Source organism: Mustela erminea, chromosome 18 (genome assembly GCF_009829155.1).
Source record: "Mustela erminea isolate mMusErm1 chromosome 18, mMusErm1.Pri, whole genome shotgun sequence".
NCBI classification, from domain to species: Eukaryota; Metazoa; Chordata; class Mammalia; order Carnivora; family Mustelidae; genus Mustela; species Mustela erminea.
This window is the reverse complement of record NC_045631.1, coordinates 31,600,155-31,627,326: the sequence shown is the minus strand read 5'-3', so window position 1 is coordinate 31,627,326 and position 27,172 is coordinate 31,600,155. Positions and strand designations below refer to the sequence as shown.

The window sequence follows — 27,172 nt, the reverse complement described above, 5'->3', positions numbered from 1 at the left end:
GAAGAAAGTTCCTTCACTGCGAAACAAGCCATGGGCATGTGGGGTGGGGGATAGCCCTTCTAAAGCTATCCAATGTGCTTGTGTCTCTGGCTTTCATTCTCTTTCCTTTCTGAAATCTGGTGTATATGCTTTATTTTCAGTTAAACTGTATATTTAAGACTATTTTTGATATATTTTGCCCAGAATTTCCATGTTTGAGGCCAGGAGCTTCAGCTGTCATGTTGTTGGAAGTTCCTCTAGAGAATGTTTTCACAAAGGAAACAGGATAGTCTATTAAAATAGGGAAGTGCTAAAGGAGAACAGGCTGATTTAGACCTCTCTCCAAGTCTTTTCTAGACTTCGGAGGTTGCACCAAATAAAAGCTATTTGCTAATATGATTCTTTCCTTTATTAACTATAATAAACATGGGTATAGATCTCAACATAGCCAAATATATGTGTATTGACTTGCCGAGTCTAGTAGGTAAACACACTTTTTTAAACATGTTTGATGCATGCAATTTGAATTTCTGGTCTTACATCTCATATCTTGCACAGTGTCATTTACACTCTCATGTTGTTTTCATTAATCTGTTGTTATACAGTGATAAAGGTGCAGCTTCATCAAAGCACAACTTTATAGTGGGATTCCTTGAAGATATTTGAAAATAGTTCATAGCCAATGGGTTTTGATGAAATTGCTCTATTCAAGCAATTGCATTTTAGTTTTAATACTAAGGAGCAGTTTATATAAAGGAGAACTTAAAAGGCATTCTAAAAACACTAGGAAAGTATGTCTCTCATCTCTTGTGCATGCAGTCTAGGAAAATACCACATCCCTCCTCCCATCCTCATAAAACAAAACAGAACCAGCACTGAATTGAATAAAAGAGTAACTTATCTGTACTGACACAACTGATCTTATTTCTCTTCTTGGAAATTGGCATGAACATAGTTTGTTCTCAATTTCAAGTCTGTACGTTTAGAAGGAGAAACATTTCAATATAGTAATGTAAAATAAGTGCAGTTTTTTAATTGAAATTTACTTACTTTGATAGGCATTGCCCAAACATGGGCAAACATGTTCTGGGTTTATGTTATAGTGTCACCTCCTCAATTCTCACTGGTTGCACAGTTCTTACCCCATTTTATGGATTAGGAAACATGAGTTTTCAGAATTTATTGGCACCCATGTGGTGTTATATTTAAACTACGTACTTTATCCAAAGCCAAATGCAGTGCGCTGGTAGGACATATAGTAATACCCCAAAGTCTGAGGGAACAAAAAGATCTTTGAGCATTCAGTTTTAGCATCTGATCCTTGAATAGCACTCATGCTAGCATCTAGCATGCTTGAGATTTTCAAGCATATCTGCTCTGTCCTTCTCACCTCCCGAGTGTACCCATCGCCTCAGAGGCTTTCCCTACCTTCTGCAGAGAAGATAAAGGAGGGAAACCCAAGCAGGTTTGGAGGGTATGGGGGTGGGGAGGAGTATGAGATGGGCTACGGAGAGGTTTCTGAAGTGACATTAGTTTCTTTCATTTCCCTTCTGTCGAGAGGCCTCCTCACTTCCCCAGCCCCTCTGTCCTCCCGCACGATCGAGTCCAATATTTTTCCGATTTTACTTCCCTTCCATCCTTGCAGTCTCCAGCTCAGCCCCGCCCGCCTCTCTGAGCCCGCCCCTCCGTGACCACGCCTCCCCCTAGGCTCCTCCTTCCCCGCAGTCCTGCTAGCTCCCCGTCAAGCCTCTGTTCCCTGCCAATCACGCTGGACCACTCTCTCGGCCCGCCCCGAACGCACACCCCAGAGGTCAGTGGCCTCGGCGGCTGGCGGACAACCCGGGGCGGTGGAAAGATGGAGTCAGCGTTTGGAGGCTTCTCCGAGGAGCAGTTCCAGAAGGCCTGTGACGAGCTCCAGCAGTTCGGGCAGGTTGGGAATGACTGGGAGCTGCTGATGGAGCACGAAGGTTTCAAAATCTACAGGCGGCTGGACGAGGTAGCATCTGGCCCGCTGGAGGAGCCTGGGCTGTCGCTCGCCAGGGGCACGCTTCCCGGGGGAGTGTGGGGTTCCGGCCGCGGAAGTCAGGACCTGAATTGGTCACGCGGAGCTGGGAGGAGCGAACACAGGGGGAAGTGCCTGCAGCTGACTGTCCCCTGCCGCGGGGAGTGCATCCAATTCAACCTCAGGTCTGAGGGCCCGAGCACTGCATTTGGCTTTGGATCAAGTAGGGGGAGTGGTCCTCTGGAAGTTAAGCGGGGAGTTAAAACGTGGGTTTCCTGAGTCTTGGCCTCATGCACTTTCCTGCGAGGGACGTAGGTACCCCTTCCGGGTGGGTGCCACTGGTGTGTGTGTGGGGGGGGGAGCCTTAGGGTTTGCATATAGGTGGCAAGGAGACTGGGCTTCTCGGAGACTGGGTGGGTGTGCAGGATGATAGTGTGAGTGCCGAGCAGCGTGCCTGGGAAGGAAGCTACTGTCATCTCCCATTTTAGTGGCTTGTTTCTGTTCACGGCTGCTGCATCTTTGCAAGATGCACTTAATACATTCGTCTGAAGCTTTAGGAGAAAGATTAATTTAAAGGGCAGGAGGAATGGAGTTGGTTATTAAGCAAGTCGTCAGGTGCTCCCAGAGGCCTTTGAAACCAGGTAGCTAGCTTTGAAGCTAGGTAGCAAGCTATCCAGGTGGAAAGATTGCAGTGCACCTGAGATCTGTTATCAGTTACCCTGTGACAGCAGCTGCATGACGCACGGGTTAAAAAGTCACCTTTAGGCAGGGTAAGTGAAATCAAGGCTTCCTGGCAGAGAAGTAAGGAGGCATTCTGAGTGTGTGTGTAGCAGAGCCACAGGGTGTACAAGATGAACAAGCTCACAGCCCAGAGCAGGCAGAATTAATTACCGAGTGTAATTTCAGTCGTTGGCTTGGTGCAAAAATGGACATCCTTTCAGACAAAATCCTTTATTCTTCTATTTCATTTTCCTTACCAGCCACATTCAGGCATTTGCCAGGTTTTGTCAATGTGACTGCTCAGACATTCTGGTAACTGGCCCACTTCCCTTCCCTCTTCTTTTCTTTGTGGCTGCCGCTTCGGATGCTACCTCTCACCTAAAGTTGCCGTGACCTCTTCAACTAGCTTCCTGGCCTTCCACCTCTCTGATCCCTGCCCTCCTACATGTTACAGTCTGCTCAAGCACCGGAAGGACACCCTGGGGTCTTAACCACTCTGCTTTCAGTGGCACTGTTGGTTGCAGAATTACTGCTAAAACTATCTAGTGTAATAGCTCACACATTGCAGGCTTTCTTATGTTCCAGGAAGTGTTTAAGTGCTTTATAGGTATTGACCTACTCTCCACATCAGTCTTTTTTTTTTTTTTTTTTAATTTTATTTAAATTCAAGTTAGTTAATTTGAATATACTGTAGTATTGGTTTCAGGAGTACCATTTAGTAATTTATTTCTCACATGCAACACCCAGTGCTCATCCTAGTAAGTACCCTCCATCACCCATGTAGCCTATCCTCCTACTTACCTCCCCTCCAGCAGCCCCAGTCTCTTAACTACAGACTCTCTTATGGTTTGCCACCCTCTGTTTTTATTTTTCCTTGCCTTTCCCTTTGTTCATCTCTTTTGTTTCTTAAATTCTACATGAATGAAATCATGATATTTGTCTTTCTCGAACTTATCTCACTTAGCATAATACACTCTAGTTCCATTCATATTGTTGCAAATGGCAAGATTTCATTCTTTTTTTTTTTTTTTACTGCAAAGAAAATTTATTTTACATATTGCTAGCCATGAATTTTTGTCGTTGGTTCACATAAATCTGCCTAGTGCCACTATCTAAGTGGCAGGACCATTTTATGTCCACACTTGTATTTACAAAGAGAATTTTGATGACTTACATAAATGCAACTCTGAGTGGGTTTAACAATGGAGATGCAATCTAACATCCATAATGACAGCAATGTAGGAGAGACATGGGTTTTTTTAATATAATTTAAAAATTTTTTTATAAACACATAATGTATTATTAACCCCAGGGGTACAACAGGTCTGTGAATCGCCTGGTTTACATACTTCACAGCACTCACCATAGCACATACCCTCCCCAATGTCCATAATCCCACCACCCTCTCCCTCCCCCGCAGCAACCCTCAATTTGTTTTGTGAGATTAAGAGTCTCTTATGGTTTGTCTCCCTCCCATCCCATCTTGTTTCATTTATTTTTCTCAAACCCCCAAACCCCCCACATTGCATCTCCACTTCCTCATATCAGGGAGATCATGTGATAGTTGTCTTTCTCCGATTGACTTATTTCGCTCAGCATAATACCCTCTAGTTCCATCCATGTCGGAGAGACGTGTTTTTAATTACCTTTCATTTGCGTGACCTTACTTAAAATATAAATTGATGATTTAGAAGTTCGTAGTCTCCTAAGGAGATTTTTAAAAGCGCTTATAGAAAGAGTTAGTGAGATTTTTAAAAAAACATCTTCCATGTCCACATCCTGTTGTAATTTCTGCACCATTTTTTCTTCCAGGTGCTTTTCTTTGCCTGCAGGAGGGTCCTGGATAAGATGAGTGTTTTGCTTGACTTCTTTGATGTCCTGAACTTTCTCTAATTCTTTATTTTTCTTTAATCCATTTATTATAAATTTAGCTTGGCACTTCTGTTTGATCTCTTCAGCTCTCTTCATTGCAACAATAGTTTTATTCCACAGCTCTCACTGGTATTTGACAGGTTCATTTCTATGTTTTTCAAATTGAAATAAATTATCCACTGTAAGCTCTTTACCAGCTACTGTACGGAATGCTTTAGTCCACCTGAACTTGCAAGGACTCTGCTTCTTTTTAAAGTTTTTATGACACTTGGATTTACAGAATCTGAACACCTTGCAGTCGTTGTGAACAAACATCATGCCGTGACTGGAGTACATAGGGCCTGAAGAGAAATGACACCTCTCCAAGATTTCATTCTTTTTGGTGGCAGAGTAATAGTTCTTTGTGTATATTTACCACATCTTCTTTGTCCATTCATCAGTCCATGGACATTTGGGCTCTTTCCATATTTTGGCTATGTTGATAATGCTGCCATAGACGTTGGGCTGCGTGTGCCTCTTCCAGTCAGCACTTTGTATCCTGTGTGAATAGATACCTAGTAGCCTCACGTCATCCTTAATATAAGATACTGTAATTATCACCTTTTTTACCTATATGAAAAGGACTATGTAGAGAGGTTGATTGCTGAGGGTTTGAATTGGAATCAGAGCTCAGCGGTCCACTTCCATACCTGTCCTATAAATAGGCTCCTTTCTGCTCTCCCTCTCTGAAAGAAGGCAAATGCTGCCATGTAGGCTATATAGATCTTTCTCACCTTATGATGGGTTTACATCCTGATAAACCCACCATAAGTTGAAAATACCTTAAGTCAAAAATGCATTTGAGGGGCACCTGGGTGGCTCAATGGGTTGAAGCCTCTGCCTTCGGCTCAGGTCATGATCCCAGGGTCCTGGGATCGAGCCCCACATCGGGCTCTCTGCTCAGCAGGGAGCCTGCTTCCTTCTCTCTCTCTGCCTGCCTCTCTGCCTACTTGTGGTCTCTGTCTGTCAAATAAATAAATAAAATCTTTAAAAAAATGCATCTGATACACTTCCCCTACTAAACATCATAGCTTAGCCTAGCTGATCCTCACTGTGCTCAGAATGCTTTCATTAACCTACAGTTGGGCTAAAACATCTAACACAAAACCTGTTTTATACTGAAGTGTTGAGTATCATGTAATTTATTGAATAGTGTACTGAAAGTGAGAAACAATGATCGTATGGGTGCAGAATAGTTGTATCAGTTGTCGACCCTGTGGCTCACAGCCCCTGCTCAGCAACAGGAGAAGGTACTGTACCACGTATCACTAGCCCTGGGAAAGATCAAAATTCCAAATTCAAAGTACAGTTTCTACTAAATTCATATTGCTTTTGTGATTTTGTAAAGTTGGAAAAATGGTAAGCTGTACTGTCAGAAATTATTGACTGTACTGAACTAGTTTGGTTCCAACTTACATTTCCAGCTTTTTGTCCCTGACTCATCTGCACATCCCTTGTCCTCTAGCCAGCCCAGACCACTCTACTATTTACCCCTCCAATGGATCTGTGCTCTTTTGCTTTTGTGCCTGTGAGCTGAGGCAGTGCCTGGCTTCGTACTGTGTATTGTTTTCATTGTGTATTTTTCCGTAGCAGGGCCCGCTTCCCTCTGGTGGGAGGATTTCAGTGGTCTTTAGAATAGCTCCCACCCTTACTAAGCATAGTATATGTCTTATTTCAACCTGCTCTGTGATGAGGGGGAGGTCATGCTACACTGATGTAAATCACAGGTGCTCCCAGGTAACTGCTCTAAAGTTTAAAGGGCTATGGGATTCTACTAGGTGTGCCCTTGGGCCTCAGCAGCTAGGATGAAGGGCCATCCATGGCCACTTTGAATTCCATCTGTATTAAAATAGCAAGAGGCTCTGTTGGGTCAGGGTATGAGCCCTTTCCTAGAATCCTTACTGGGTTCTAGCAGCATTATTTGCTGTCTGGCCCACTTTGCTTAAAGCTTCATTTTCTTTCCAGGTTGACTCCCATGTTTTACCTTACTCCCAGAAAGGAATTCCTTCTAATTTCTAGTTAAGAAATCTTTTCCTCTGAATACCACATCTTATCAAAAGTGAAATTACCTTGCCTCACAGTCTGGGTAGACCTGCACCTATCTGCCCCAAAGCCCTTTATCTGTCTTATGCGCCAGTGGTGTTTAATTCACTCTTCATGTTACTGTTACATGTCTTTTCTTCTACCCACCCAAGCCATTTTACCCACATGAGTGCATATGGCCTTGGGTCCTCAGGCCAAGGTCCAGCTGGGGGTCAGACCGGAAGACCGGGGCCCCTCTGTCAATCTTCATCTTGATTAATCTACCTGACCATTTGTGCAGGTGAGTTCAGGTAAGGTTTTTTACTGTTGTCTTTGCTTTCCAACAACTGGGATAAACAGAGTGGACTTATCTGGGACCCTTTAATGTTGAAGGGCCACCAGGGGGTCCCTAACTTTCGAAGATGCTGTATTAAGCCTTTTGCCTCAACCCCATCAGTATCTGCTTCATTCATCCTGTTTCTAAAGAGCCATCTAAAGATTTTGACTCTGTTGAGATGAGTGCCTTGAGTCCCCCCATCTTTCCCCATTTTCTTGTTAATTACTCTAATTTTTTAAAAGATTTTATTCATTCATTTGACACAGAGAGAGATCACAAGTAGGCAGAGAGGCAGATAGAGAGAGGGGGAAACAGGCTCCCCACTGAGCAGAGAGCCCGATGCGGGGCCTGACCCTGGAACCTGAGACCATGGCCCGAGTCGAAGGCAGAGGCATAACCCACTGAGCCACCCAGGCGCCCCTAGTTATTCAAATTTTTCTTGGCATCTGTAAGACCCATAAAGGGAAACTGAGATGGGTAATCTGGTAAATCTTGGGTTGCTCGAGTTTTGCAGGAGTAAATTTACATGTAGTGCCTATGCAAAAGGGACCCTCTTTATCTAAAGTGTTTACCATGATTTGTGTAAGGAGCATGTTCTTTTTTTTTTTTTTTTTAAAGATTTTTATTTATTTATTTATTTGACTGAGAGAGAGAGAGAGAGAGAGTGCGTGCACAAGCAGTGGGGGAGGTGCAGAGGGAGAGGGAGAAACACACCTCCCACTGAGCAGGGAGTCAGATGCAGGGCTCAATCCCAGGACCCTGGGATTGTGACCTGAGCCAAAGGCAGATACTTAACAGACTGAGCCACCCAGGTGCCCCAAGGACCATATTCTGTAGATGAGTATCCCCATTGTAATAAAGCCAGGCCTACATCTGGATCATGTTTAGCCATTTATGTTGGTCCATCGTGAGCTCTGATGATGATCTTTTATTACATGTTTTGAAAAGGTTGAAGTAAGTATAGAGGCATTTGAGTTTTCCACTGTAACAATTAAATTATTTTTTAAAATTAAAAAAGATTATAGCTTTTTTTTTAAAAGTAGATAACTAATTCTGAATCATGTTCTTGGACAGATGGCTACTTTTGATATACAGTATTTTGATACTTTTTAATTTCCTCCTTTCCTATTAAATCACAGAATTTTTGGACTTTGAAAGTTTCTTTGAAACCATTCTGTCCAACACCATCATCTTTTCCTTTCACTTCTTTTCTGTACTCCCTTTGCCTGCTCTGTTTCCATTCTCTTTTCTCTTTTTCTCCTCCCCAGGTAGTAATATGAATAACTTAACTTTACATGGTGATTTAATTTAATGCTGTCACGTGTTAAGTTTCCTTTATCCCTGTAAACCAATCTGGAAGGTAGGTAGGGACAGGCTTATTTACCTATTTTATAGTTAGAAATAAGACCCAGAGTCGTGAAGTGAGCAGCACGAGACCTTGTGACTGGTAACTAGACACGAACCAGCCTACTTTGTTTGGTAAGCTCAGCACCAGATTTACAGCTTGGTTCAAGGCAAGAGCTACTTTCTGGAGACTGGGGGAAACCAGCCCAAAGCTGCCATGTGGTATTATGGGAAGAACATGGGTTTTGGAAGCAGCTTGTCCTGGGTTAAAATCCCCATTATGTCCACTATCATCCATCTTTTCATTCAGAGAATGTTCATCAGATGCCTCCCATCCCTCACAGGCACTGGGGATAAGCAGTGAACAGGAAGACGCACACACTGTTTGAATGAATGACACTCACTGATGAGAGTAAACGCATGGTATATAATGAAATGTTGGGTAAAAAATGCTATGAATAAAGTAAACTGGGATGAAGAGATAGAGAGGTGGTGTGGCAGTGGTAGCTGTGGGTGATGTGATGTGTTTAAGATAAGGGAATCTGGAGAGCCCCTCTGCAGAGGTTAACATTTGAGTGGAGATAAGAATGAAGTGGGAGAAGGCATCATGCAACTTTCTGGAGCAGAAAGGTACCAGACAATGTTTGTCAAAGCTCACGCACATTAGAATCACCCAGAAAGCTATAAAGACATAAATACCCCATCCTGGAATCCCGGGTTTAATTGATCTGGGTTGGGGCTTGGGTAGTCCTTTGGAAAAATTCCCCTTTCATTATTGGGGCTCATCTACTTTTTTCCCCCCTACTTTTGTGTGTGTTTGAAATTCTTCATAATAAAATGACTTGTTGTTGTTGTTTTTAACATTAAGCCTTCCCATGAGATTCAAATGGACATGCTGGGTTTTAAATCACCATGGTGGAGGGAATGCTGAGTGTGAGTCCCTGAGCCAGGCTGAGCTTGCCGTGTTTTCCTGGGAGAGCCAGAAGGATACAGATGGGTAAAGCTAGGGTTGGAGACTAGCCAGGAGCCAGGCCCCACTTTTTAGCAGGTGATAAAGTTACTTTTTCTTACAAAACAAGGGCAGTATTTACCTTTCAGGATGATACTGACCTTTCAGCAGTCATGAAATGAAATGATATACGGCAGTGTGGTACTCAGACTTCAGCATGCAGCAGAATCACCCACAGGGTCTGTTAAAATTAAGAATCCAGACTCCACTCCCAGTTTCTGGTTCAGTGGATTGGTATGGGGCATGAAAGTTTGCATTATATTTCTTTTTCTTCTTCTGTTGGTGTTTTATTTCTAACCAGTTTCCAAGTGCTGCTGAAGCTACCAGTCCAGGGACTACACTTTGAGTATCACCGATGTATGGGACATCCAGCATGGTGTTGAGGGACAGAGGGTGGGGGTTCTGATGTCAAGAGGAGGGGAGTACCTTACAGAAGATGTAGAAATGGAAAGGTGAGAGTGGAAAAAGGAATATTGTAAGACAAAAGCAATGTCCAATTGATGTCTCACTCTTCTTGATTTTTAAGTTAGTGGCCACTTGGGAGTGAATGTTGACCTCTGAGCTGTGCTGAGCAGTCAGTCCCGCGGGTAGAGAAGGGCCACAGGCCACTTACAAAAGCATTCCCAGTGATCTACAGTCAGGTCTTGTTGGAGCTTTGGGCTGTGTTACCATCCCAGTGGACCTTGTGACATGCCAACAGACAGTCTGAAAGCAGTCTGCAGGGCTTCACAACTTCAATTTAGACCAAGCGAATAGTGGTCTGAGCTGATCTGGTTAATGGCTTGACTTAACATTTATAAGTCTGAATGTGTGGCACTGTGCGAAGCGACTGTCTGCATTGTGCCTCTGTCCTTTCATCGGGTCTTCTAATCAAAGAGTGTGGTGAGGAGCAGACAGTTCTTTTCCAGGAACTGTTCTTTTCAATGCTGTGCACCTACTGAATTACAAAACCCCAGCACTCTTAGGAAAATTGTGTTTAGCCAGGCTGAGTAAGAGAAAGTCTGGCCTTTCAGAGGGAAACACAGATTAAACTCCCACACGAACAGATTTATCTCCGTGGATGAAAAGTTTTCAGTACCACCCCTGCAGGAGATATCATAATCTGATTTGCGTCATGAGTGCCTCCCAGATGTTAGGACAGTTCTGCCCCTTCTCTCACCCTTCTGCCTCTCTGCTAAGGGAAGAGGAGTTATCACCATGAGTGATAGAACAGTTATTGAACCTGAGACACTTACCAAGTCATATTTTACTAGTGGGCCATGTCTGAGTGCAGAGCACCCATGTGTGGCATGCTTCTACCTGGTAGAGATGGAGGCCAGCTCTTACGCTTTCTTGCTCATACTCTCTCTCCCTCGTCCTTTTCCATCTTCCTGAGCACACAACTGGTTGGATGTGTCAGAGCCTCAGGTCTTCCCCTCCTCACTTCTCTCAGGATGAACATGTGGTATGAGACTGTATGAGAATGTTGGTCCCAAGATTTAAATTGGGGGGATGATAGTAGAGGGGTTAGGACACCCCCTTCTGTCTCTAGATATAAGCCACGCTTTGTGCCCTTACCCTGTCTTTCATCAAATTCCTATATGGGATTCACAGGAGGTGACTATTAATAAAAATCTGATTGTCATTGGGCCTTGGGCACCCTTTGAGAGGAGAAGTGACTTGTCAGTAAGGATCTGGACATTCTGGATCCTTGGTCATGATACCATACCAATATCAGGGTGAACCAGGGCTGAATTGGAGCAATGGAGAGTGAAATAAGGTTCTTGCTTGGTCTTCCAACCTTCTTTTGACATCAGAGTCACCATGTGTGGGCAGAAGGAGAATTCTAGTGGACCTCCAGTGGGAATAGTTTGTTTTTTCACAAGCTCACCATCCCCTGACATTATTTTGTGAGGCTAGTTTATCCTTCAGAGAAATTATGCAAATGAATATATTCTTTTCTTTTCTTCTTCTTTTTTTTTTTTAAATTTATTTTGACAGAGAGACAGTAGAAGAGAGAACACAAGCAGGGGGAATGGGAGAGGGAGAAGCAGGCTTCCTGCTGGACAGGGAGCCCAACGCGGAGCTCCATCCAGGACGTGGGATCACAACCTGAGCTGAAGGCAGACGCCTAATGACCGAGCCACTCAGGTGCCCCACAAATGGATATATTCTTGTAAGAAAGGGAGCATCCGGGGCACCTGGGTGGCTCAGTTGGTTGAGTGACTGCCTTCAGCTCAGGTCATGATCCCAGTCCCGGGATCAAATCCTGCATAGAGCTTCCGGCTCTGTGGGGAGTCTGCTTCTCCCTCTGACCTTCTCCCCCTCCTGCTTTCTCTCACTTTCTCTCTCCAATGGATAAATAAAATCTTTTTAAAAAATTAATATATAAAAAAGGGAGCATCCATGCAAATGTGAATCTTTGAATTTTAGCCTGGGAGTTTTAGTGTGTTTTTAAGACCCCAAAAAGCTTAGAGATAGACCTAACAACCTTATCTTGCCATTTAGTTTAGGATAGACATGTTTCCATAGCTACCTTTGGGTTAATGAAAAACAAACAAACAAACAAAACAACTCCAAATATTTGTCCATGTACTCATTCAAGTGGTCTTTAGGACCTGTTGTGTACCTGGCATTATGCTAAGCCCTGGTGATACCTGATGAGTAAGACAAAGTTCATACCTTCAAGAAGCTTGAAGACAATAAAACAGGAATTTTTTTTTTTTTTTAAAGATTTTATTTATTTATTTGACAGAGAGAAATCACAAGTAGATGGAGAGGCAGACAGAGAGAGAGAGAGAAGCAGGCTCCCTGCTGAGCAGAGAGCCCGATGCGGGCTTCGATCCCAGGACCCTGAGATCATGACCTGAGCCGAAGGCAGCGGCTTAACCCACTGAGCCACCCAGGCGCCCAAAACAGGAATTTTTTATGTTATGTAGATCTGAGTTTCTGACTTATCATTTTTTTTCTTTGAACATCTTTTAACATTTCTTCCAGAATAGGTCTCTGCTGATGAATTCCTTCAGTTTTTATTTGTCTGAAAAACTTATTTCTTCTCACTTTTGAAGGACAGATTCATTGGATATAGAATTCAAATTGATGGCTTTTTACTTTCAGTATACTATATATTTTACTCCACTCTTTTTTTACATGGATGGTTTCTGATGAGATGCCTGGTGTAATCCACATGTATGTTCCTCTATAGGTCAATTTTCTCTTTTTCTTTTCTGAGTTTGAATAGGATATACTTAAGACTTTTTGGTATTTATCTGGTATGGTGTACTTTATGGGCAGATTTACTTTGAAGGGTGGTTTAAGTCTACATGGTAAACACCCATGTGACTCACAATATAAATATGAATCTTATGACACAAATCTTCCTCTCTTACGTGTATCATCGCAATACCACAGGAAACTGTACTAACAGTAATTCAATGAGGTTTATTTTTCTCACTTAACAAGTAGGGCAGAACTCTAGAAAACAGTATAGGGTTTCCTCAAAAAGTTAAAAATAGAGCTACCCTATGACCCAGCAATCCCACTACTGGATGTTTGCCTTAAAGATACAAATGTAGTGATCCAAAGGGGCACGTGCACCCAATGTTCATAGCAGTGATGTCCACAATAGCCAAACTATGGAAAGAGTCTAGATGTCCATCAACAGATGAATGGATAAAGATGTGGTGTGTCTGTGAGTGTATACACACACACAGAGGAATACTATGCAGCCACCAAAAAACTGAAATCTTGCCACTTACAACAATGGGGAGGGAACTAGAGGGTATTATGCTGAGTGAAATAAGTCAATCAGAGAAAGACAATTATCATATGATCTCCCTGATAGGAGGAATTTGAGAAACAAGACAGAGGATCATAGGGGAAGGGAGGGAAAAATGAAGCAAGACAAAACCAGAGAGAGAAACAAACCACAAGAGACTCTTAATCTCAGAAAACAAACTGAGGGTTGCTGGAGGGGAGGGGCGTGGGAGGGATGGGGTGGCTGGGTGATGGACATTTGGGAGGGTATGTGCTATGGTGAGCGCTGTGATTTGTGTAAGACTGATCAATCACAGACCTGTAGCCCTGAAACAAATAATACATTATATGTTAATTTAAAAAAAGAAAAAGTAGGGCAGAAGTCAGTGGTTGCTGGCACTGGTGTAGCTGATCAGTGATGCCAGTAAAATGCTTGCATCTTTTTACTCTTTATCCTTCTGTTGGTTACCTCTTCATTACAAACAGCTGCTGCAGCTCCAAACATCCATATTCAAACCTGCATAGGAGACCAGCAAAGTTAGCTGTGTATACTGCCACAGAGGTTCTCCTAGCAAGAAAGAAGGTACTGTATGCTATGCGAAATCTTCTGTTTCTTCTGGTTATTGTATTCTACAGAAGATATTTACTGATTCTCTACCACTGAATAATTTTTACTTTATTTATAAGTGGAGCATTACAAAAGTATACACCATGTTTTACAACATGATAAAGAAATGAAGACATGCTTAGAAATGGTTTCTGGAGGAGCTTCAGGAAAGACAGTAACCTCTTGCCTAAACATTTTTGGAATCATTTATTGAAGTACTAGTAATTTTAGAGACATATATGCAGAAAAAATTTATTTATAATTTTTTTAAATTTAATTTTTTTGTGTGTGTCCCAAAATTCATTGTTTATGCATCACACCCAGTGCTCCATGCAATACGTGCCCTCCTTAATACCCACCACCTGGCTCACCCAACCCCCCACCCCTCTCCCCTCCAAAATTCTGTTTGTTTCTCAGAGTCCACAGTCTCTCATGGTTGTCTCCCCCTCCGATTTCCCCCAGCTCACTTCTCCTCCCCATCTTCCAATTTTAAGGAGACCTTACACATCAGTAATAAAAACTGCCCAAATCAAGCTAAGTTTCATGCTTTTTTCCTATCAAATTGTTTGTATAAACAATGGTACCCAATCCTTTTGAGATGCTCCTGTGCTACTGGCAAGAGTATAAATTGGTACAAACTTCTTAAAGGTTTATAAGCATAAAGAACCTTAAAATGATAATAACCTCTACCCCCAAACTTCTAAGGAAGTTTTTGTAATGAAAAAATTAGAATTGTGGACAAACTTGGTCCATATGAAATGATAGATTATTCCAGGAATATTTATATTTTAAAAATATTGGGGATGTTGACTCATGAGAAGCATTAAATTAGGTTTGATCTCTCCATAGCTTGTTAAAAATAAGAATACAAGTTCAAACTGTATCATTCCCATTTTGTAACATACACAAGTATTTATGTGCTTAAATATGTCAAATATTAAAGTAGGTCTTTGTGGATTATGGAGTAACATGCCATTTTTATTTTCCTTACTCTCTTTTTTTGGCATGTTCTACTTCTCCTATAATGAATATTACTTCTACAGTTATAAAAAATTCAGTTTTTAAAGACAATTTGCTGAGATCCTTTGTAGGAAGAAATAATGGGCGAAAAAGTGCCTTGATCCAAGAATTTGGGTGGCCTCTACATTACTTGAAAAGAACATTTAACTGATAAGTGAGGGAAGTGGTACCAAGTATTTTGTTCCTCTGAGTCCTGGCATTTCTCAGTTCTGCCACGAAGGGAGTGTTTAAAGGAAATTTTAACAATAGTTCATTCTTCTGTATTCACGTAAATCACATTGTTCTATTTTTTTCTTCCTAAGAGGGCTTTCTGTTTTTCTTTTTTGTAAAATGTATAGGACTGAGGTCACTTAGGTCAGTGACTAAATTCAGAAGGGGGAAGGGAACCACTTTAAGGAAACAGTTTGTCTTAATTTATCCAGATAACCAGTTAACTCATGTGAGCTGAGATGACCATCTCAACACATAATTATCCCTTTTGCTCAGTCAGTGTGTACAGAAAGTGGGGCCCCAATATGTTTGAATAGGGAACTAATGGTTTCTCTTCCAAAGATGATTTATAAGCAGGTGGGTATGTATAAACCCTCACTATCTTCCTGTATGTGTAGGGGAAAGGACAGAAGAGAGAAGGAGATGTTTCTCCTGATGTCTGCCCTTCCTTTGGGGTATCCATGGCACAGCCCGTGAGGGGTTCAGATCTACTAGTTTGTCATTTGCTGGTTGGAAACCCTTGGTATAAAGTCATATACTTCTAGATCTGGAAGAATTTTATGAATTCAGTTCCAATGCCATCTTCTGTTTCTTACCAGGTATTTTAATGTATCTGTGAGATTCCTGAACTGAGAAGTGTATTTCCCTTGGTTATACTCCCTGAACAAGGAAGCACTTGCAGCCTCAAGATCTCTAGAAAGCTTCACCATGTTACCTCTTGACTTCATGTAACTCCTTGGCATTGGGTTTCAGAGGATAGTTTTATTCATGTTCACTAGTCAGTAACATTTCTTTAGCACGTGGAATAATGTGTCATTCAAAAAGCATCATTTTTATTTGCTTTTGCATGGAAATTAATCTAAAAGCCTTTGGTTTAATCTTAAGGACAGAGCCTTTAGGCAAGGGGAGAGTCAGGAATTGTTAGCTGCTGTTGGACAGATAATGAAATGTGTAGCATGGCCTACTCCAGCCCAGAACCTCACAGCCTCACCTGAAAAAAAAAGGGGTGGGGGGGAGACTCTCTTATACTTTCAAATCTAGAAATGGTTTTTTTTTTTCCCCTGAATAAAGGGGAGTAATGTGATTTGACACTGCTGTTATTTCCTTTATACACAAATTCCTTAAATAAAAAAGAAGCTGTTGAAAAATTTTGTCTTGGAACTGATAAAAACAATGTGTTGGGTTCCATTATGACCTTTGGATGTCCAAAATAGTAACCTGTCCCCCTGAATGCTAGCGGCCTATATGACACCCTCACTGGGATGTTTAATAAGCATCTCAAACTCAAAAGTAGAATTTTTGATTTCCCCACAGCCCACAAATCACCTCTTCCCAACTTTTCTGTGTCTTAGAACATGGAGCTCCCATGCTGGGTGTTCAAGCAGAGGTTCTAATATGTAATTTTTCTTTTTCTCTTTACCCACAGGCAATCTGCCTGCACTTCCTGCTGACATTACTTCTAAATATATCCCTAAATCACTGGACTTCTCTCCATCACATTGTCACCTCCTCGTTCAGATCCCCATCATCTCTTATCTGGACCATTACACTGGTCTTCAAATCCATCTCCTTGCTCCCTTATGATTACTTTCTACCAAGCAGCAAGAATCGTCTCTTTATTTATTGTTTCCCCCAATTAAAGTCCCTCATTGGTTTTCCTTAGTAGTTAGAACAAAATCCTTACCTCTTACCCTGGTTTACAAAGCCTTTTTGAAGTCCGCCTCCCATTACCTCTGTGAACTCAGCTCTGACCATTCTCCCCCCGTCCATGGTTCTCTGGACCCTGTGACGTTCTGTTCTTTCAGCATACCAGTCCATCAGTCTGAGGGCTCTCTCCCTACCAGGAATGAGTTTTCCTTAATTTTCCATGGCTGGCTGGCTCCCAATATTTAGAATAAGATGTTCTGATAAAGGTTCTCTCTCACAGAAGCCTTTCCTGATCATCTAATTACATAGGGCAACCCCACCAATCCAGGCACCACTAAATATAGAACTTCCCTAATATTCTATTCAAATTTCCTAAATAGCATTTATAGCCACTACCACCACCAATGACTACAAGCAAATATAAGACTCATGAGAGCAGGAACCTCATCTGCTTTTTCATCATCATGTCACCAAGACCACAGAGGATGTAGTCACTAATGGTGTTGCGAGTACAGCTGTTTTTCATATGCTGTGTAACCCAGCTGTCTGTCAATTTGGGAATCAATAGGTTATTTCTGCCTGTTCTGTTTTTATAGCAGACTGGACTTTATGCATATAAAGTCTTTGGTATTCTGGATGATTGCCCACCGGCTGTGCTGGCAGATATCTATATGGACTTAGACTACAGAAAACAGTGGGACCAATATGTTAAAGGTGAGTGACACTTTTTTTTTTTTTTTAAGATTTTATTTATTTATTTGGCAGAGAGGAACAGAGATCATAAGTAGAGAGAGGCAGTCAGAGAGAGAAGGGGAAGCAGGCTCCCTGCTGAGCAGAGAGCCCCATGCAGGGCTTGATCCCAGGACCCTGAGATCGTGACCTGAGCCAAAGGCAGAGGCTTTAACCCACTGAGCCACCCAGGCGCCCCGACTTACTGTTTTTTAAAGTCATATAGAAAGTAGAATCTGTTGTTATTCTAACCAGTAGAAAGCAACTGGTTTAATCTCTACTGTTTCATTTTTAATTTTGGCATGAAAGTCTTGAATCCTAGGCTGAAACATGTCTTTATGATTCCTTGCATACTCTCAAATGCCATTCTTCAGTTTGCTCCGAGGCCTACTTTGTTCTCACTGTAATTTTGTCATCAACCCATATATCCAAGTAGTCACAGAAGGCTTCTTGGAGGAGGTAGTGTCCAAGCTTTGTTTTGGAAGTTGAATCAAAGTTTTAGAAACAACAGGAATGCAAGCAACAAAAACAACAACAAACACAAAACAAGAACATGTATAGGAGAGAAAGTGAGAAGCTGAGAGGGTAAGGGGGTGAGTGGTTCGAGGCCATTTGAGGCCCAGGGAACATCATGAGTAAAGCAAGGAAGGCATGAAACAGCACGGCATGTTCAAAAACTGAGCAATTTGGTTTTATTGGGTTGTTGGGATAGCAGAATCTAGAGCTAGGGTGGGAGAAAGGTCAGATCCCCAGGGGCCCAGCTTGGCCACCAGGCTACAATGCTTAGATTTGACCCTGAAAGTGATGGACAACTAGGAAAGGCATGAAAGAGGTGATCCCCCTGTCACTTAGAGCTGGCTTGGCGTCCACCATTCAGTCATGGAGGACTAGAACTGCAGAACTAGCCCTGGGGCACTGAAAAGATTCTTGCCAGAGTCAGGGTGCTTGGTTGCAAGCAACAAGAACTTAACAAATGCCAGTGTGAGAAAAGGAAAAAGAATATCAGTTCATGGCATTAAAAAGTCCAGGGGTTTCTGACCTCCAGGACACTGCATCTAATGTTTAAATCCTTTCTCCATCCGGATTTAGTTTTCTTCTGAGTTGACCCAGTTCTCAGGCAGATTGTTATATCATGGCAAAGATGGCCCCCAGATGATCCAGGCTTATAGTCTCACCATATAAATAACCCCACAGGAACAGAAATGAACATTCCACTTTTCTACTCATGGTAGCCAGATTCCCACAATTTGCTGTCATGGCATCCTGTGGATGTTTGTCATGGTTTTGCTCTCTTAGTGTTTTCAAATATCATTCCTGTCTGGGGTGAATTGTGATGTTCCTCTATTTAGGGGAGAAGCCAGATGTTCTCCGTCCCAGTCTCCTTAGCAGCCATGGTTCAGTGGTGTAATACAGATGTTGCCAATAAGACAACATGCAGCTTCAATTTGAGAGAGCACAACATGAGCAAGCGGGGAGCATCACGATCAATTTCCTGGTGATGGTAGGGCTGATGTATCTCCCTGATGTTGGGGGAGATACCACAGAGCCTAGCCATTCACGCTAGGGTGTCTAGTCTAGTCACAACAGTAGCTTGGCTTCTCTGGTACAATCCTCAGGTTCTAAGCCCAACTCTGATCCTTCTAGATATTTGTGAGTTACCTGAGAGCCTTTACTGAACCACTTTTTGGCCCAAACTTTGTTAGAGTGACAAGGCTAGACTCTGGCCAGACGCACCATCCCTGAACAAATGACTGGGCCATGTCTTGCTCATTTTCCCAGCCCTGAAATTAATGCTGAGCGAGTCCTGCTTAAACTACATAGTGAGGAGGAGGGGAAGGATGATGCCCTGGGGGAGAATTGGGATTGCTCGTCCAGGAGGGGGGAGGTGAGGCTGAGCATGCAAAGGTAACATGTCCACTTCTCCCTTCCTCTCAAGGGCTGCTGTTAGCCTCCTGTGGCACCAGTGCCCTGGCAAGCTCTTTAATCCATGACTTGCTTCTAATAGATTTTCTTTAAAAAGCTGAATTAAATAATGCATTTCCCCTTCAGGAGCTCCTCAAGGGGTTCTCCTGGTTACTTCAGCAGCCTTGGCTTAGTTCCTTCTCTAAATGGTTAGTTTGAAGCTTACTGCACAGCTTGGGGTCAGAGGGTGTGCTTGTCATTGAATTCCTTTGCTTTCTCCAACTGAGAGTCGGCTGCTATTTGCACACAATATAATGATGGAATATTAAGGAATTCTGGTCCTTATAGCTGTGGTAAAATGTAAAGAAATAGGAGAGAAGGAAGACACCCAGGGTTTGCTACAGTTATGCCACTTTCTAGCTGTTTAGGAAGGATACTGCCATCCCTGGAACCTTCTTTTCCCAGCTGAACACACTGGACTGGGTGACTCAGTCCCAGGCTAGTTGTAAAAGATTAAGAAATATAAAGAGAGAAGGTCTCAAAAGCAAAACTATTGGGATTCTAGTGACATCTGGTGGTTGCCCTGATTTTAAAACCTGAACATTCGTTTTTGGATGCCTGATTTTGTTTTATTGCGTTCTTTTTGGGAATCTTGCTTGTGCTATACAGTGCACGTGTTTTGCTGAGTTGTTTTATTTTTATTTTTATTTTATTTTTATTTTTTTATTTTTATTTTTTTATTGTGTTTTTATGTCTACTAGACTCTACTGTTGGACAATAAACTTTCGGCATTAATGAATGTCTGATTTTTTCTAGAATTCCGTGCCTTACGAGTTAGTGGTTTATCATATCCTCAGAGGTCATCATACCTAGGCTTAATTGGAGCCCAGAAGCTCCAGATACATTAACTTCTTTTCTTCTCCTTAGAACTCTATGAAAACGAATACAATGGAGAAACCGTGGTCTACTGGCAAGTGAAGTACCCTTTTCCCATGTCCAACAGAGACGTATCCTTCTTACTTGGCTTTCTGTGTTTCTTGTGCCCCTTGGCCATAGCCCAATGGTAGCATGCCCAGCAGGTGTGGACAGCATTGTCCTTGATTCTTGTAGAAGCATATGCTAAAACTGTTGCTTCTTATGTGACTTTTGGAGACCTCAGTGTGTGATGTCTGGGCTTGACCATGTGGAGCCTCTGTGATTGTGGTCCTGGAGGGCAGCTCAAACTTTCCTGAGAGGTGTTCTAAGGCTTGAAATTTGGGGGCCACAGAATTGGGGACCTGGAAAGAACTTAAGAGTGTTTAATACATTCCGTCAATCCAGAGGTAGAAATGGGCACCCAGAGAGATCAAGTGATGGAGGCTTAAGTATAGATGATTATTGGCCAAGTGGGAACTCGAATTCAGGCCCCACTTTCCAGCTCTCCCCTTCTCCCCTCCTGTTTTATTGATCCCACATGATCCCTACTTGACTGTTGGCTCTGCAGATTGGGTGTATGTTTCTTCCCCTCATTTACCATGAAAACAGTTGAATGGAATGTGGGAAGTTTTAGCTGACATTCCAAGGTTCTAAGAAGCCCTCTCAGGACTAGCCTAGGAAGGGGGATGCAAATCTGAGGACAAGCAGGGAGGGGGCAGGGTGACTGATAGGTGAGATTTCCACTCCTTCACTGTCCTCTTCAATCACATCAGCAGGGTATGTTATACACTGAATTTCCACAGAAGATCCTGTCAACAAAGGGTTGTGTGGATTAAAAAAAAAAGTTTGGAAACCACCCAACTGGATGATCACTGGGATCTCTTCTAGCTTTAGCTTTGTATAAGTCTGTATTTCCTACATAATTATTCTCTGGAAAGAGAAGGAGCGTGTTGCTGTGTTTTATGTATATTGCTTGTATGTATTTTTGTGTCTAAGTCTATGTGTTTTCCTTGGACCCAACTAGATTATAAACTCTATAAGGACTTATTTCTTGTTCACATACTGCTAGGTAGTTTGTACAACATATGGTATGTATTTCAACCAATTGTGGATTAAGTAATCCCTCAGATTTTATGTGGTTTTCCCTGATCCTGCCAACATCTGTGCAAAGTAAGAACCATCATCCTCATTTCACAGTTAAGGAAACTGAGGCAAAGAGAAGTCCAGAACTTTGCTCTGGTTAACAACTAGTGGGTGGCAGAGGCAGGTTTGGAAGCACATCCAGTTATTTCCAGAGGTGGTGACCTTGATCAGGCGGTGACCCATCTCTCTGACCTCAGTGTGACACTGATGGTTAGGTGTTAGGGTAGATACTTGGGACTACTTCAAGTTCTATGTATTTGGTTTTCCAATACCACACAATCTGATGAGTTTTTTAACCTTTCTATGTGCATGTCTCTCCACTAGTGGTTAAATTTTTGAGAACAGAGAATAGTGCAGAGGAAAAGAACATTCGTTTGGAACCAAAGATCCCAGACTGAAAGTGAGCTCATTCTCTGATTTGTTGTGTGACTTTGGAAGTCCCTTCACTTCTCTGGGCCTCAGTGAACTGGTGGTTCTCTGGTCATAAGCCCTCTGGTAGGCTGGACCTTTCAACTTTTTGAAGACTCTGCCAAGTTTTAATCAATACATCAGGTTGATTTTTCCTCAATGAAGTGTCAGGTGATACCTGTCACATGAGATGAGCAAGTTTTGGGAGAAAGTGGGACAATTTTTGTTTTGAGGAAAATATAAAAGGTCTTGATGTCAGAAATCCAGAGCCAAAGCAACATCATATCTCCCGCAAAACATTTAAGAGCTTTACTTGTATGTCCCCAGAGTCGGGGGCAGTAGCATATCCTGCAGGGTGCCTGAGTGAGGGCTGGGACCCGTGGGTGCTGCAGAGATTCTGCGGTGGCATGGGGCTATGGTTGCTGCTGTTACAGTGAGTGTATTACGTAATACTTAGAGTTTTAAAAAAATTATTATTGTTTAGGCTTTGAATTACTTCTAGTGTGAAACCTAAAATTTTGTTGAGGTCTGTCCAGCTATGAAAGTCTAGCTAGGTTTCAGAGCCAGATCTGGGTTTGCACTCAGGTTCCAGTTGAGCGATGGGATCTTTGGCAAATTTCTTTACTTCTTGGAGCTTCAATATTGTTATCTGTAAGATGAGGATACTTACACCAAATTCAGAGGGACCTTTTCAGAATCAAAACTGATGCTATATGTAAGGCTTATGGTAAGGGCTTAATAGATGGTAACTCTCACTGCTTCTTAGGAGTCAGTTGCCTTCCCTATTATAGTACCATAGACATAGTGAGTGCTCTGTGTTTATAGAGATGAAATGGCTTGGTTATTCTTGGTTAACCAATGTTAACCCAGAGAGGACTTCTGCTTACTGAATACTCGGGTTCTCATGCTCTTCCTCTGACCACTAGGTGTGAGTAACATTGCTTGACCATCTTCTGTGCATAGAGGTCACTAACCAGGGCTTTGCGGGAGGGCAGGACAAAGTGAAATGACTCCAGTGTTTATCGAGTACTTGCTCTGCCCCAGTCTTTCTCCAGTGCCCCCACTAAGCTTGCCCGCTGGGGAATATAGCACCCTTTCCCTACAGAGGGAAACTCAGCTTCAGAAAGGTTGAGTAACAAATGCAGAATCACACCGTTGGTGAGCAAGCAGTCCCTCGTATCTCATAGTGCCTTCTTAAAGAAAGGAGGAGTAGTTTCCTTGTATAATTGAAAGCCTCAAGGAATCATTCCCAAGTAGGTAATGCATGCTGTCAAATGAGAATATCAGGTTGTATGGGGCCCGTCTTTCAGTGCAGGTAGGGACACAGGGCTGAGAAATGGAGGAACCATTAAAGGGAGCAAGGGCTAGTTGGGAGGAATAGAATCATCTCATTTTGCTTCTGGCTTGTAGGGTTTCCTTTCGTTCATCTGAAATGCTGGCATTGATATCATGCCTTGACTAACAGTATAGTACATCTACATCCGGCAGCGGCGAGACCTGGACATGGACGGGCAGAAGATCCATGTAGTCCTGGCCCAGAGCACCTCTGTGCCACAGATTCCTGAGAGGTCTGGTGTGGTCCGGGTGAATCAGTATAAGCAGAACCTGGTGATCAAGAGTGATGGCAAGAAAGGGAGCAAAGGTAAAGCTGGGGAGCGTGTTGGCAAAGCAGCTGGGGCCACCATATGTAGGCCATACTGACTTTTAGGCATGTAAAATGCATGATGCTTATTCTCTGAGGTCAGAGAACGGGCATGAGTATAAAACAAACAAGGAATCAAAACCTGGGGAGAGACTTAGTTCACCCCTAGAAACCTGGCTTGAGTGCACGGTAGATGTTTAAATCTGACTCAACCCATTCTTTATTGACTCTTGCATTGCCCAGAGGAAATCAAACCACGAGGTGTAGAAATTCACTTCAGGCTAGTTGTGGGGATACATACATCAGGCTTCAGGGGTGGAGTGGCAAGGGGGCTGGCATGACTGCCCCTGAGGACAGAGCTCCTGCTCAGCAGACTCAGGACCTACCTGCCTCTAGTTCCAGCCGCACAGAGAAAAGCTGTGAGTAGAGCAGGGGCAGCCAGCCACTCGCCCTACGGGAATCAGTGTGGCTTTGTATGTGAGGCAATGTCTGAACCATAATACTGAAGCTGTTCAGATCTGTCACCTTGGACATGCCACCCAACTGCTCTGAGTCTTCATGTTGTCCTTTATAAGTGGGGGTTTAATCTTACCAACTCCCTTGTACTATTAAGATAATTAATGAGAGAAATAATTAAGGGAGAGACTATATCCAAGTGTCTAGCACTTGACAGGCATTTAATAAGTAGCAGCAAAATGTGCATGTGTCTATGTTTTCAAAACTGTGTGTGTATATATATAACACACATACATATATACATATTCTGGGAGGCAAGGCAGAAGAGAGAAGTTCTCCTGAATCCCATGTGCCCTCCCTCCTTACTTTTGGGACCTGAAGACAGAGGGAGAATCTTTGCAGGGTTTATTGTTGTCTTTCTAACATTTTTCCTCCTCCTGATTTTCCTTTCTAGTTTTCATCTATTACTTCGATAACCCGGGTGGCCAAATTCCTTCCTGGCTCATTAATTGGGTCGCCAAGGTGAGATCCCAGGAGGCAGGCGGGGGGGAAGTGTGTTTGACAAATGTTGACTTAGCCCACAGGGCTGTCAGACAGAAGAGACACTGTGTCTCGGGCCTAATGAGGCTCTTTTATGAAGCACCTTGGTTGAGTGACTACAGTTGGGTCTAAGGTTGCCAACACCCAGGATGTGAAGGCTGGGACAAAAGAGAAGAATCCTTAGCTGGAATGTTAGACCCTTCCTACCAGCAAGACGCTGCCAGGATCACACTCTGCATCCTCTGGATAGTAGCCTTTTCCTTGTAGGAAAAATGAAAAATGGTGCCTTTTGAACCTCTGTCTGCTTCTGGAGGGAGGAATCTGATAGGCCAACCTGGCTCAAGAGACAACCAGATGTGTCCAAGCTTGGAAGCCTCCAGTTTTGTTACTGTTGTTTTGTTTCTCTGTAAGGAGAGGGGGCTGCAGTAGGGGCTGGATTGCTGGAGACTGCCGGAGAACCTGGCTTTATGGGAACCATTCAGTGCTTTGTAGGAGTCCTACTTATTGCCGGGAGGGCTCAGCACATTCCCTGGGAGAGTGCAAAGTGCACAGGCTTTGAGTCAAACACGTGTGATTTTGAGTCCTTGTCCTGCTTCTGTCTGTATAATCTAGGGAAGCTGTTGATTTCTTCCCTGTGGAAAATGGGGAGGGTATTACCACCCTGTAGAGTAGTGGCACGTAAGGAAGTATCTGGGGAATGTCTTGCACAATGCTCAGCATGAACTAAGAAATAACATAGTCTACCCTTTGCCCCGTACCCTCACCATTTCCTAATTCTGTAAAAGAAGTCCTTTCTATGATTACTAGGTTAGAATCCCAAAAGTCCAACCCAATACCATTTCCTGTGTTTTTTCTTTTCAAAAAATAGTCTCTCAAAATCATCTTATCTTTTTACTAGCAAAAACCAAGATACGTAACAGTGTCTCACCTGTGCCTTGGGTCTTCTGTCATGTTCTGCAGAAATCAGACAGTCATATTTATCATTCTCAGAGTCATCTTTGTTTACCTTTGCCATAGCCTAAAGAATCAGGAGTAATGACCATGAAGACATAGAAGTGACAGTCTCCTTTGTTTTGCAGAATGGTGTTCCTAACTTCTTGAAGGATATGGCAAAAGCCTGTCAGAAATACCGCGAGAAAACCTAAGAAAGGAAATCGTGTGTCCACGGAACGATGATCTGGGAGTGCCACAGCCCATCGACGCTCAACTTTGCTTTCACTTTTCTGTCTTCAGAGGCCTGCACACTGTCCTGCACGTCGTCCTTGTCCCTGAGTGTGTTTGCCTGACGCCTGGCTTCCTTTCCCACTCCCCACCCCGGGACTGGCTGCCTTCTTCCACTATTGAATATGGGTCAGATTAGGGAAACTTTTGCTTGTTTATTTTTAAAAAGGGAAGTCCTCAATAGAGAACACAGTCATTCCATTGTGCCATTTCAGGGGGATGGGTGGGCGGAGGAACCATGACAATGCAAGAGCAGCCGATCCTGGAGAGCTGGCTCCTTCCCGGAATGTGGCTTCTTGAAACCCAGAGGGGGCTGCTGGGAGCCCCATCCCCTTCAAAATGGACTGTCCGTGCACCAACACTGGAAGACACTGGCTGATGTCCGTATGCCTTATGCTTTGGTGTGCTGATCTGGCTGGGGTTTGAGGTGGTAATCCAGGAAGTGTCTCTGCCGTTCCTACTTGTGGAGGATCATGAGCTGTTCTGACTTCAAACCATTCTGAAAAAACACTGCAGGCCTGGCTAAGCACTAAATGTAATAACCATTTTTTCTCATCATCTGTATCTGGATTTCTTTTTCCCACATCCACTAGTACTAACTCTGCATTTTATTGGAAACTGAGGCATCATGACAACTCTGGCAGTTAGCAAAAGTCAAGATGCTCTCACACAGCACTGTGATAAAGTGTCTTTCTAGGCAATAAAATGAATTTCCCTTCTAGAATGTTTAGCGATATTTCACAGTCAGGGAAATATTAATTAGTGGATTAACTGACTCTACACTTTTTCTCAGGAATTCTACCTAAGTTGCCTGCCTCTTCTACTACCAAAAGACTTCCTGTTTTCTGTTTTCTCCTGAATTTTGGTAAGGCAAAATATTCTGTGGCTAAAAGCACAGCCTTAATGATCTCAGGGAATAATTTTAACCACTGTGTGATGGTACTGAGCCTTAATTAGAGGTCACAGAAATTAAGGATGTAAATCCAGAAGCAGAGGATTTATTAAAATGGGATACATCAGATTGTATGTCTTCTCTCTGGGAAAAATAAATTGAATACCAATAAACACAGAATGACTTAAAAATATCCTCCTTGCAGCTTTATTCCTACCTTGTTCCTTTTGTGAGATGGAATCAATAAGGTCTCATCTGTTTGCATGGCACATCCAACCTAACTAATGAACTTGAACATAAGAATTTTAGGCACACTTGCATGCAAGGCCAGGGGCAGAGTGGCCTCATGTTCGGGTTGATACAGGTGCTCAAATGGACATTAAAATCTGGCTACATTCATCTTCAGGTTATCTCTGATGTTGGGCTGTGTCTGGTGGCAGGACTGCTGCTGACAGCAAAAGGTAGGCCTTCATCTTCCCAGGCTCATGCTGAGCCAAAAAGACAGCATTTCTTTCCAGCAGATCCCACACCATTCTATGACTTTCTCTCAACCATGTGCCTGTCCCTTCCGTAGTCACTGTGCTCTCATGGATAGATTTATGCAAATAACTGACTACCTCATATATTTACCAATTTTAAAAATGTCAGTAATATTATCAGTACTGTACCTGGCATTTAATTTTATATAAATGAAATCTAAATGTCTTTTGTAATAGAGGGTCAGGTTGAAATTTTGTTTAAGTATAGAGTCATTGAAACATATGCACTACAATTACAGTTT

At 42.8% G+C, this 27,172-nt stretch overlaps 1 protein-coding gene and 1 pseudogene across 2 annotated transcripts; one reads left to right on the top strand and one right to left on the bottom strand.

Annotated features, from left to right (window-relative positions):
- The first annotated feature begins 1,697 nt into the window (after positions 1–1,697).
- Positions 1,698–26,584, top strand: PCTP (phosphatidylcholine transfer protein). 2 transcript variants are annotated; one of them, XM_032320258.1, is made up of 6 exons: positions 1,698–1,975; positions 17,143–17,257; positions 20,102–20,181; positions 23,111–23,282; positions 24,193–24,260; positions 25,358–26,584. In XM_032320258.1, the coding sequence occupies exons 1-6, from the start codon at positions 1,835–1,837 to the stop codon at positions 25,421–25,423; spliced, it is 642 nt and encodes a 213-aa protein (XP_032176149.1). In that variant the 5' UTR covers positions 1,698–1,834; the 3' UTR covers positions 25,424–26,584. The 2 variants fall into 2 exon arrangements, with proteins under 2 accessions (XP_032176149.1, XP_032176148.1); XM_032320257.1 differs by having other exon boundaries at positions 1,700–1,975; positions 17,140–17,257.
- LOC116577866 lies at positions 4,389–15,606 on the bottom strand (annotated as a pseudogene).
- Positions 26,585–27,172: the final 588 nt, after the last annotated feature.

Excerpts from the sequence above, each read along its gene's own strand:
- PCTP (XM_032320257.1), top strand. The coding sequence starts at position 1,835 with ATGGAGTCAGCGTTTGGAGGCTTCTCCGAGGAGCAGTTCCAGAAGGCC. Across the intron at positions 1,976-17,139 it reads TCTACAGGCGGCTGGACGAG|CAGACTGGACTTTATGCATA; the intron begins GTAGCATCTGGC and ends CTGTTTTTATAG. Across the intron at positions 17,258-20,101 it reads GTGGGACCAATATGTTAAAG|AACTCTATGAAAACGAATAC; the intron begins GTGAGTGACACT and ends TCTTCTCCTTAG.